The following is a 13,145-nucleotide window of genomic DNA, read 5'->3' on the forward strand; positions in this document are numbered from 1 at the left end:
AATGCATTTCGTGTGGCCTCTAGGCTGCAATCAACCCAACTCACTATCACCTCTAGGCTTGTGGTAGGAGACATCCCATGAAATGGACATTAGCCACAGGCCACTGCTAGAAACTAGGGAGACAGTAACATCAAAGAGGCTGAGATTCTGCCAAGGCTCTTCTAGGATTTCCCAGAAGAGAGAGCAAAGAAGCCCAAGGAGCCAGACACCCAGCCATGACCTCTCTACAGGCAGACTGTTGAAATGCTGTGGTGCTGAGTGAATGTTTAGCAAAGATTTCCTAAATTCCAGATACTTGGGAAAGTATTATTTTAATGTTGATAGTTTCATCTGCGGTCACAGATGCATGTAGAAGCATGCTGATTAGAAAACATGCCTTACACATTTTTGACAAACATTGGCACCATGTAAGAGCTGGGTTCTATCAATGCTTTCAAGTCTATTCTTTCTTTCAATCGTATTCAGGTAACTATCTTCCCAGTGGGCTATACAGGCAATATGTTCCAATGCATCCATCTTGAACTATTCTGGGTCTGAAATAAAATACTCCTCCATGGCAGCCCTGAAGGATTTTAGTTGCATGCGCCTTGGGGATTGGAGGGAATCTGATTTCTTGGGTCTCTCAACACATCAAATAAAGCAGCCATGGATTCTGATCCCTCCTGATGAACCAAGCTCCTCCAGGAACAGAGAGGAAAAATAAGACTCTTGAACATCAAGGGAACATGTCAATTCTCCATTCCTTTCTGCATTCTCTGCTTCTGGTTCAGTGATACTGCAAATACATCCCAGAGTCACGTAGTGAGCTGGTGTCCTGGGATGAATCTACCTCTCAAACGGCTTGAAGCACCTCACCTTAACCCTGAACTGAGATCATGCATTCATTTCAGACCTCAAATTTTAGCAAAGTTTACTATGTGCCAGGACTTGTTGGAGCCATAGAAAGAAAAACCACAAGAAAGACTTCTGGACTGCATGCTTGATATTGCTCCATCAGTGAACAGGGACCATGGCTTACTTCAACAAACAATTTTGTGGTTAATTTTGAAATGAACATTCTTTGCAAAAATCAGTAAAATGTAGCTTATTTTTTAGCATCATATAGTAGATTTAGAGAAGTAAATACAGGATTCTCTATATATTCTTTGACATTTGTAATTCAATGTGACTGCCACAGTTTTTTTCTGTGCAGGTGGGGAACTGTATTTGTGGAAGGTTACATGATCTGTCTGGAATATGGAGTCATGGAATGGAGTCGTTAATACCACACTTCAGGCACCTGGACTAAATTTCTCCTGTGACACCCTACCAACCTTTGACTCCTCCAGAAAAGGAGGCTGCATTATGTGAGCACTAAGTGCAGCATGTAGCTGTTTATCCTTATTTTTGTGGGTCTTTAAATCAAAGGGAACCATTTATGTCCATGTGGACTATTTTAAGAGCAACATAAAGGCATTCCAGAAAGAAATCGTCAAAAAATGTTCCAATAGACAGCGATTAAGAATCAGACATGTATAGTCACGGACCAGTGCAAGGTAAATGAATGGATGCATCCAAAGCTAGGGGCAGATGAAGAGGGGTTTGCTCATGAAGAGGTCCTGACATGCCCCCAGCACCACGTTGAACATGTTTTACCCTTTAAAACCCTCTCTGTGCATGGGAAGTGCTGTGCCCAGCGCCTGGGACAGGTGTGACCGCGCTGCCCGCACTGGCCCTCACCTGGCGTGCCGGATGGAGGCGATGGCGCTGCTGAAGTCGCTGTCGATGCTGCGGCAGTTGTAGAACTCCTCATAGGCCGGCCGCGAAGAGCCCTGGTACTCGATGCGGCTGATGCGGCAGATGCCCACGATCAGGATGATCAGCATCAGGACGAAGGCGACACAGAGGGCGCCGATGATGATGTAGAGGGAGTGCCGCGGCATGTTGGTGAGGCTCTCGGCCATGTGCCCGGACTTCCACTGGAGGTCTGAGGGCGGAAAGAACAAAGAGTGGGATAAATGGGACCCGCAGGGTGTGGGGGTCTTCCCCACCCGTGCATCAGTAACAACTCTGCAGGAAGAACTGATTTCTGTGAATAATCCACATCAAGGGCTAATACCATTAATGCATAAAGACCTCTTCTAACTCTTTAAGAAAAACCAGGAACACACCTCAGAAACATAGGCAAAAGATATAAAGAGGAAACCACCAAAGAAATTTTAAAAAGTAAAATTGTTCAGCTTTATAATTACTCTAAAAAATGCAAATCCTCGGCCTGGCATGGTGGCACACACCTATAATCTCCATAGCTCAGGAGGCTGAGGCAGAAGGATCACAAGTTCAAACCCAGCCTAGGCAACTTAGTGAGACCCTGTCTCTAATAAAATATTTAAAAGGGCCGGGGATGTGGCTCAGTGGTTAAGTGCACCTGGGTTCAATCCCTGGAACAACAATAAAAAAATGTAATTCCCATTCCAGCTCCAAACATCATTTTAAAATTATGAAAACCACAGTGGGCACAGAAATGGAGATTGCAAACTGAACTGTAACCCTTCTTGGACTCACTGAATGCTTTAACCCAGATATCTCCGCTTTAGAATTTATGTTGCAGAAATAACGCTGGAAATGCACAAGCCCTATGTGCAAGAACATTTATCTTAGCACCACAAATTTTAAATATAAGGTTGTTGATCACCACACATTTGGAAAAATGCTCAAAAAATAATCACAGAGACCCATGTACTTACGACTCAGGGTTAATAGATGTTAATGTTTTATCATTTTTGCTATACACACACACACACACACACACACACACATACACACACACAAATTACAGGTATCACTAAAGGTCCCCCACATTTGCATTTCCTCTCCACCCACCAAACCCCCTAATGGGAAACAACCTAAATATTCAACTATAGGTGAAATGGAAAGACAGTTCATTAAACAGCAGAAGAGAAAAGAATGCCTCAAAGCAAGACCTACTCACAGAGCATAACTGGGCAATGGCACTAAGTGGAGGCCTCCACCTACACACTGGGAGGCTCAGCCAGAGGGAGGACCATGGAAAACAGATTGCTTCTCACTGTGGACTAAGCTCCTCAGCAACACCTCACTGAGCCAGAACCCCCACGAGATGTGTAATTCTCCCTCCCCTTTCTGCAGAGAGGAGGCCGGGAAGCTGGCACCCCTCTGGGATGAGTGTTTTGGCAGATCTGGGGGTCACTGCACAGTGATCACTGGAAGGCCTGATGACAAAAGATTTTTATGTTCTTCCTTATACTTCTCTGCCTTTTCCAAATTTTTTAAAGGAGAATAATGTATTCCTTTTACCATCAAAAAAATAAATAAATAAGAAAACAATGAGCTCTGGGTAGAAATGCTCATAAGATTATCTCCCAGTGTAACAGAAAAGATGGTGCTCCTTGGGACCACACCCCCCCTTGCTTTCAATCCCAATTCCAAACAACTGACCTCCCTGAACCTGTTTCTTCATTTGTAAGATGAAAATAACAATGCAGATTTCATTGGCCTGCTGTGAGCATAGGTTAGAAAACATGTTTTAAAAAAGAAGAAGAAGAAGGTGTATGGTAGGTGAACTCCGAGGAGGAGGAGGAGGAGGAGCTGAGATGCCAGAAGGTGGAGGACAGGAGAGTATGCTGACCTCCACTGCAGATGCTCTGAGCTGAGGACAATGGGGCACTAGTTACCTGTGTGCCTCCTCAAAGCTCTGAACTGTATCAACAGGAGAAAATGAAAGGACAGGATGAATTGGCTGTGGTTGGCACTGGTTGTCAAATCACGCCTGTTTACAGACGTGCACATGAGTGGAAACTCTAGCTGAGGTGAATGAGATTTGAAAGGAAGTTTTGCTAATTAGAAAGAGCTGGGTACAACCAAAGAAAAGCTGAGTTCCTTTGGGAAAGAGGAGGACTTCTCTGTTTTATTCACGTTGTCACCACTGTCACCACCCTTCCAGGCCACCACCTGCATGGTATCTGGATACGGGATTCACGGATGGGAACAGGAGTGAGCTGCCTTCCCATGAAATCCCCAGGACTCTTCTCACTGTTCTATTTTCAGTGAGAGTATTGGTGGCCTCTGGATACCCAGTCCCTCATCCTAACTACGTCTTCAGTGATGATGGAGTCAGAATCAGCTATTCTTGATCTTGAAAAGTTGTAGCCTGAGGAATTACTCAGGAAGATACCCAAACACAGGGCCAGGCCTGCAGACCCATTTCCTAGAAACTTAAAAGGAAAATAGCCCATGTACTTATCTTGGATGCTTCTAGAACGTTTGGGAAAAGTGGATGAATGAAGTGGCTTCTGACTTTGCATCCAGATCCTCTGATTTCTGAGTATTTTACTGAGACCTGTGAAGCTTGATTTTGCCATTCAAGTCTGGCTGCCAAGCTCAGGAGGTGACGCCAGGAGCTTAGGGAGACTAGATGACCATTCGAGCATTCACTGCTCCATCTGAGCCAACTCACACACCAGCAGACGGAGAAACATAAATCACAATAAGTAAACAATCTTGGTGGAAGGGAGTAGGTGTCTTGTAAAACCAGCAGCAAGGCTCAACCCCCAAATCGGCAGCCCTTTCATTTGGCAATACCTGGCGCACAAGAGACGGCTCATTTTTCTGGCTGAGAAAGTAAGAGTGATTCACTTGATTTCCAAGTGCTATAACATTCCCTAAAAAATTCTGCCGCAGGCTGGAGTCCAAAGCTCACTGGAGTATGTTATAACATACACTTAGCATCAACACGAGGGCGGCCAGGACAGTTTCTACTCCAATGTGTAGAGTGCCCAGATCTGGTCACCAGGGAGGATCATAAGAGTCCTTGATGAGTTCCTAGGGCCTATGTGTACGCTTGATGTAAACAACTTACACGTCATGTTGGTCATGTAAACACAGTGAGTCCACAACCACGTGGGCCCCACTGCAGAACACCGCCCTGCGGGATCACGAGCTCCATGCAGCACCGGGTTCCAGGTCTGAGGAGCTGCCTACGCTGTTTGCGTTTCTCTCCATCTGCTCCATTCCCCAAATCCCTGTGTTCCAAGCTATTTGGACTTTGGGGGGGAAAGTTTATCAAAATTTCTTTAAAGCCTCTTGCACTTGTCCCTCCCCTGCCCTCTTCTTTAAAGCTAGATTCCACTTTACTGTCATCTAAAACTTTTCTGATGGAAATGAAGCTGCCCGCTCTGCAGGCTAATCAGTTTAGGAGCCAATACGTGGAAGAAACCCAGTACTTTCTCTCTGTCTGAGAGACAGCAAATTTATCGGCACCAGGTGGTTACAAATGCCATCTCCCAGCCCAGGTGCCATCCTCGCAAGTCATCGTTTTGCTGCATCCTGGGAGTTCAATCGCATGAGTCATTTACTATGCTGGCTGCAACTCAGCCCCTGGAAAGATCCTGAACCAGAATGTGCAGAATGAGATGCTATCACGGGCCCCAGCAGGTGCGTGACTGGGAATACACATGCCTGAGCTGTTTGGGGAAAAACGTAGCAAACAGAGTCTGAGGGATCATTTGCATTTTTGTTTAAACTAAATGTGTTTGAGATGTTGTACTTCTCAAAGTGCTTTTGCATTTAACATTTCAGTTGGCCTCAAACAATCACCTATATCTAGGTAGAGGCTAGACTCAGAGAAGCTGCTTGAGGTGAATCAGACAGTCAACAGTAAGCTGAATAAAACTGCATCTGGGGCTGGGGATGTGGCTCAAGCGGTAGCGCGCTCGCCTGGCATGCGTGCGGCCCGGGTTCGATCCTCGGAGCACCACATACCAACAAAGATGTTGTGTCCGCCCAAAAACTAAAAAATAAATATTAAAAATCCTTTCTCTCTCTCTCTCTCTCTCTAAAAAATAAATAAATAAATAAATAAATAAATAAATAAATAAAACTGCATCTGGGGGCTGGGATGTGGCTCAGTGACAGAGCACTTGCCTAGCAAATAAAATAAAGTTCCATCAACAATTTAAAAAAAATGCATCTGCTAAAGACCTCCACTCCACCAAAATAGACTTCAACTGACCTAATATTCATTCTAAATACATCCCCCACGTCTATGTTTTGAATTTACCTTGGTGAAGGTAGGTAGACTAGTTTGCCCATCTAAGTTATTTAAAAGACAGTGAAAGTACACGAGAGCATTTTGTGATGATGTCACTTTGTAGATATCTAACTGTCCAGAACAACTGCAAGGATGGATTTCAAATTCCATTATGTTTTCCACAGCTAAAGGGTATCTGTACAATAAAGTAAATGAAATTTAAAAAAAAAATAGCAACCTTGTTTAATTTTCAGAAGAGGAATGCACAGAAAAGGGAAGGGAAAGACTAGATTTTCTCCTTCACAGAGATCCATTCACCAAACATGCACGAATTAAACATCTATGATGCGCTGGGGATCAGGGAAGCAGGGCACTGGGCTCTAAGGGCACCAGGCTTTTGAGGGATCAGAGATCAATCAAATGATCACAAAATCAATGTACAATTGTGCTGATTCGGTGAGGGGCAAGCTGAAAGAGGCATGGCAGAGGACCAGGGGTGCTCATATAATTTAACATCAAGAGCATCTGCACCAGGGGCTTCCAGGTGGCAGGGCGCTGAGGGTGAGTGGGCACTGACCAGGGATGGGGAAGAGCAAAGTGAAGGTGACCCCAGGCAGAGCCCCAGAAGCAGCCCAGGCCCTCAGGAGCAGAGCAGAGCAGGGGAAACCGCCTGGAAGGAGGGACCAAGGGGGGGGGGACGCACAGAGGAGGGGTGCCTCCTGGAGGGGAAGGCAGTCCCCACCAGCCCTGTGGGCAACAGATTGGCCCTTGGTCTTCAGCGACTGCAGGAGTTGAACAGAGCTTGAACCGGCAGGGAGGGAGGGTCCCAATGTTCAGAGTTGCACTCTGAAAGGATCCTTCTGGCTGCATGTCAGACCAGGTTTTAGGGGCAAGAACAGGAGCCAGTCTGGGGCAGAGCTGGGGTGGCCTGGCCTGGGGTGGGGGGATGATCAGAGAGGCACTGAGCGGGTGTGCTGTGATAGGGGTGGAATTAACTAGACAAAACACAGCTCTTGTAGGGGAGAGAAAGCAGCACCAAGCCCTGGTGTCCTAGCTTGTGTCACAGAGGAGCTGTGACATGCCTTCAAGGCACCCCAGTGGTGAAGCCGATGGTGATTTGGGATGTTTAGGTCGCCGTGTTGGTTAACAGTTGACATTTACTGACTTCAGTCTGCTGAATGCTATCCTAAGTGTTTGAGGTGTTAACTCATTTATTCCTCTTATAAAGCTAAGAGGGAGCCAGCGTTACTCCCTACGCTTTACACAGGACGCAACCGAGATTCTAGGTGGGGAGGTAACTTGTCCAGGGTCACTCACATAGCAAGTGGTAGAACCTGGGAATAAACCCAAGTGATTTGATTCTTAAGTTTCACTCTTCAATCAATAGCAGTGTTTTCCAAACTACAGATTATCCAAATCAGTGCATTGGGGGTCAAACCTACCTTTGTCAAAAATTGGTAGGTTGTATAAACATTGATTAATTTCTGGCTTCTCTATTCTGTGCCGAGAACACCCGTGAGACAAGAAAGTATCTTCAATAAATGGTGCCAGTAAAATTGAATATATATATATATATATATATATATATATATATATATATATACACACACACACACACACACACACACACACACATACACACACCCATATATATGTTTATATCTCACATATATTTACACATACATTACATATACATGCTTTATGTGTGTATATATAAAATCTATATAGCAGAAGAATAAAACTAGATCATTTCTTCTCACCATATACAAAAATCAACTCAAAATGTATCGAAGACCTATGTGTGAAATCTGAAACTATGAAATTATTACAAAAAAACATAGGGAAACCCTTCATGGCATTGGTGTGACAATGATTATTGAGATAAGACCCCAGAGGCACAGGCAACAAAAAAGTAGACAAATGGTTAGTTTTACTGTGTTAAACTAAGAAGTCTCTGCACAGAAAAGGAAACAACAGAATTAAGAGACAATCTGCAGGATGGGAGGAAATATTTGCAAGTTACTCATCTAACAAAGGAGTAATATCCAAAAAATACCAGGAGCTCAAAAAGACACACACACACACACACACACACACACCACACCACACCAAATAAACCAATTAAAGAATAGCCTAAAGAACTAAACAGACACTTCTCAAAATTAGACATTCAAACAGCCAATAAGTATTTGAAAAAATGCTCAGGCACACTACTCATCCAGGAAACGTGAATTGAAATCACCACGAGATACCATCTTATCCCAGTTGGCATGGCCATCACCAAAAGGACAAAAGTCCATGCTGGCAAGGAGGCAAAGGAGGGCAAATCTTAACACAGTGCTGATGGGAGTGTAAGTTAGTGCCGCCATTATGGAGAACAGTGCAGGGATTCCCAAAACACCTAAATGGCACTACCATAAGATCCACCAATTCCACTACCAGGTAGGTATCCAAAGGAGATGAAATCATCATAAGAAAGGTACTTGCACTTCTGTGTTGATCACAACACTGTTCACAATAGCTGAAATCTGGAATCAACCTCGACACCCATTAGTGGAGGAACAAACCAAGGAAATGTGCTATGTACGCCCTGTGGAATATTACTAGCCATAAAGGAAAACGAAGCCATAATTTGTGGCAATATGGATGGAACTGGAGGTCGTTCTGTCCAGTGAAATAAGCCAGACACAGAGAGACAAATGTCACATGTGTTCACTCATCTGTGGACACTAAGAAGTCACTCTCACACTAGTGGAGTGGAGGAGTGGACATGAGAGACAGGGACGTGCCAGGGAAGGGGGATGGAAAGAAGTTCAATAAGGGGCACAGGACACTAGAGAATGGATTAGTCCTGCTTCCTCATGTGGCAGAGGAGGGGAGCTACTAGCTAAAAACCTAGGATACATTTCAAAATGACTAGAAGAGAAAAAATTCCCAACACATAACATGATTAATGTTTGAGGGGATGGAAATGTTTATTACCCTGACTTGATTATTATGCTTTCTGTACATGTACTGAATTAGCATAATGTGCCCCATGAAAATGTACAAATTTTATGTCTCAATTTTTTTTTTTACTTTAGAAGACCATCTCAGAGTGTGACACACTTATAAAAATGAGCGTTACATTCTGTGTGTTTGTGTTAGTCTGTGTGTAACATCTAGAATCAAGATGCAAAATACTTTCTCTCTGTGGGTTGCAGTCAAAAGGCCTGAAGAACTTTTCCCCAGGCCGTGCTGTCCAGGATTGACTGTTCCGACAGGGAAGAAGGAAAGGCCCTCCTCCTGGAGAAGATACATGTATCTACTTTGGAATGAAAAGTCAAGGTCTAATTATATCAATAATATATCTTCCTACATGATGCCTATTATCCTAAAACATTCTGTACTTACAGAAAATTAGCAGCTATTAACTCAAAAGCATATAATATATCAAAATTCCATCAGGGAAGGGAAACTTCATTTTAAGCAGGCACCCAAAGGCTGCTGGGTGTGCAAAGAGAATGACAGCTGATTATAATGAAGGCAACCATCTATTGAACACCTACTAAGTGCCAGGCATTATACTCTACTATCTACATTTATTACCCCAATTATTGATGCCTGGTAAGTCAGTACCTGAGCTAGGATTTGAAACCAGCTCCACTCACAGAATTGAGTTCTCAGCCACGGAATCCAGCAAGCCTTCTTTCCATTCCATCAAGCTGCTTTCCTTACATCCAGCCACATCCATTCCCTGAGAAATAGGTAGAGGATGCCTTCCTGCTGGTTGAAGTATTTCATAAAGTAATTATGAATTAAATGGGGTTTGTAAGTCACCCTTGGGTCCTAAATTTCTGTTTATAAAATTGCTCAGTCTAACGCATTTTGTTATAGTATCCCAAACAGACTAAGACAGATGCATTTATAAAAATGTTCATTCTAGTGTTGCCAGAGTGGATCATCTGTCTAAATAAATCATGAAATAAATTATGGAGCCTCTACAAAATAGAACTGTCATGTGGTGGTAAAGATGTGATAAATCTGCATAACCCAACTGGATAAACCTTCAAGATACATTATTAAAAACAAAAACAAGAGGCTGGAGATGTGCACAGAAAACTCCTATCAGTGTGGGGGAGAACAGAGGCTCTTCCACCACCTGACTACCTCTGGAAGAATCTCTCCTGAATGGCCAGCAGCTGTTACTTTGGGGGAGTGGGGTGGACATCTGGGTGGGGAGGTTAGATGTTACATCCTTTTTTACATAAGAAGGACAACCAGAGAACCAAAGGACCCGACCCATTCAAATAACCAGGAGTGCCACGTAACATCGCCTCCTGGATGTCTTGGGCTGTTATTAGATGTCATTTGTTTGAGAGGAAGAGGCCCAGGAGGTGAACCTGTACTTTTTCTCTGGCCTGGGAGGAGTCACGCTGGTCCTCCCTGGTGCCTAGAAGCACCTGTGCAAAGCTTCCCAGCGATGCCCATCATGCACTCTGACTTACCCACCCTTATGAGTTCCTGAAGGCAGGTTCCTTTCATTAATTCTCTATAACCCAGGCCCTACCTGCAAGGCCTGCTAATAAGGAGGCTCTTGATTACTGACTGAGTATACAAACCCAAGATAGCCCACTTGCCTATTTTTCAACCACAGAATGGCATTAATTCATGTTTATCTGTAGATTCAACTGTTCAATGTACAGAACTGGCTGACCCCCAATCATCCAGGTTGACGGACATAGATAAACATCATAGTCCCAACACAGATGGTACAAAACACACCCACTGTGTGAAGATTTATAGGGTCTATTTTGTTTTTTGACCTTGGTCCTAAGAAGGCATATTTTCCCTTTACTAAAATCTAAAGGAAAAATACTGTGATCAGTCCCAAGGTGATAAAAAGAAGTGGAGGAGAATTAAAAGTCTGCCAGGATGCTAAGCTGATTTCCAGAACAAACACCTCAGAGCATGCATAAAACCTTAGAGTGCCTGGACTCATCCCACCAGGATGGTCCTGGATCACTTCTCTTGTTGCATTTGATAACTCTGTAGTCTGCTAGGTTTCTGCTTTGACTCTAATTGGGAACCAAATAATAACTCCAAAGGGGCAAATTCCCAAGAAACACTCATTACTTGGGCAAACACTGGACACAGGAGATAACTGTGCAACAGCTAAAATGGTATTCATTTGCGTATAAATCCTACTGGGGGTTCAGACTCTCTAGTGGTGGCTAATGATAAAGTTGATCCATCTCCACATGTAGAGATGTAGAGCCCCTCACAGAGGCATCTCTGTTTTCAGGATATGCACGTGCCCTAGGTATCTGGGAGTATTCCATATTGTATACTGAAGTTTTTCTTTTTGTTGCATGTGATAGTAAATGTTATAGTATCCCAAACAGACTATATTTCCAACAGATCCCACTAGACTCAACTTCAGTGGTGTTCAGTGCAGGAAAAGGTAGTCGGAAGGCTCTGCCTTGTCATTGTGCTTCCTGGCATGCTGTGACATTGTTGGGGATGAAGCCTGTAATACTAGAGCTGGAAGTGTGAACATTAACCATGTCATTCAATCCCTCATTTTATAGAAGGAGACGCTGAGCTCCATAGAGATGAAATGACCTTGCACAATCTTGGGGTTGGTTAGGCAGCAGCAGGTACAGGCCTGCAACCCAGCTCCCTGGCCACCAGGGCAGCATTCATTCTACTCAGATTCTTGCCTTCAATTAGTGTAATCACTTTTTTGCAAATACTTATCAAAATTATTAGGACGATGTTGTGATAGGTCAAACTGATCCCAAATAATCTCTAAATATGATCATTTTCAAGAACAAATAGGTGGAAAGAGAGACTGTTGATAAGGTGGTATGGTAGACAGAATAATGGTCCCCAAAAATGTCCATGTCCTAATCCCCAGAATCTTTGAATATGTTACTTTCTATGGCTAAAGGGATTCCAAAGATTGGTTAAATTAGGTATCTTGAGATGGGGAAGGTGTCCTGGTCTATTTGGGTGAGACCAATGTAACCACAAGGGAGAAAGTAAGGTTCTGAAGGGTCAGTTTGTTTGCCCAGATCATGTGGCCAGAATAGGATGGAGCGGGATTTTGAAGCCAACCTGATCCTCTTTCCTACTCTATCTTTGTGCCTCTTTTACCTATATTGTCATCACTCAAGGGATCTAAAATTAAGATTTTTTTTCTATACCTGTATAAATTTTTCTTCAGATTTTTTTTTAGGATATCCTACATGTTCCTGACTTTTCTAATTCTACTTTTATATATTTATCTCCACAAATACCATTTTAAAAATTAAAAATAGGTAATAACTCTACCCCAAGGCACAACAGTTTTCATTTTGTAGAAGTACCAAATTTTAGAATGAAAACTGGCCCCGTGTTTCAGAGAAGTCAACCGAGGCTCGGTATACCTCGATGCAGTCACACAGTGAGCGCCACAGTCAGAGTGAAGACCAGGGCCCTGGCCCAAGTGGACAACCCTTTCCAACAGATCCCACTAGACTCAACTTCAGTGTCTTACACCAACTTACAGTTGTCAGAAAAGAATTCCAGTGGTGAAAATGCTACCTAATCTCTATCTTCACACGGGAGTATTTCTTACCCTTGTTTAACAAGGAAAGCCGGTCCTAAGACCTTCTGTGTAGGAACATCTGGGAAGAGTCCCTGTTCCTTCTCATGCTATGAACCAAAGAGGAAAGACAAAGAGTAAGCAGACGAGGGGCCAAATATTACATTTGTTACCACTCACGCTGATGGCGGAGGATGTGTTTCACATTTGTGGATGAGAGAGTTTCCTAATGCTGGACACCTCCTCCCCCTGACATTCAGAGTTAGACACCATGCTGCAGCCGTGGGCGGTGCTGGATCACTGGCGAGGGGCCTGAGCCTGTGACACTAAGGCACAGAGAGCAGAGGCTCTAGGCAGCTCACAGACAGATGGGGCTAAGGGTCCTGCCTCCCTCCAAATTTGCACAGCTGATAAGTTATTATTATCTGTCAAGAAGCAAAAGTGGGTGAGAGGGTCCAGGAAGGAGAGCTGACCCAACAGCCCTCGGGTGAAGAGAAGCATCTGGAATGGGAAGGACGCGTCCTCTAACCA

The 13,145-nt window shown here is 43.8% G+C and overlaps 1 protein-coding gene across 1 annotated transcript in view; it reads right to left on the reverse strand.

Annotated features, from left to right (window-relative positions):
• The window catches only part of DNER (delta/notch like EGF repeat containing), a 298,589-nt gene that overhangs the window by 5,603 nt on the left and 279,841 nt on the right, over positions 1-13,145 (reverse strand). Inside the window, exon 12 of the mRNA XM_081262396.1 lies at positions 1,720-1,966. Coding sequence (XP_081118522.1) covers positions 1,720-1,966 — 247 coding nt within the window. The remainder of the gene's footprint in view (positions 1-1,719; positions 1,967-13,145) is intronic.

This window comes from Spermophilus citellus, assembly GCF_964194105.1.
Source record: "Spermophilus citellus genome assembly, chromosome: 11".
Classification (NCBI taxonomy): Eukaryota; Metazoa; Chordata; class Mammalia; order Rodentia; family Sciuridae; genus Spermophilus; species Spermophilus citellus.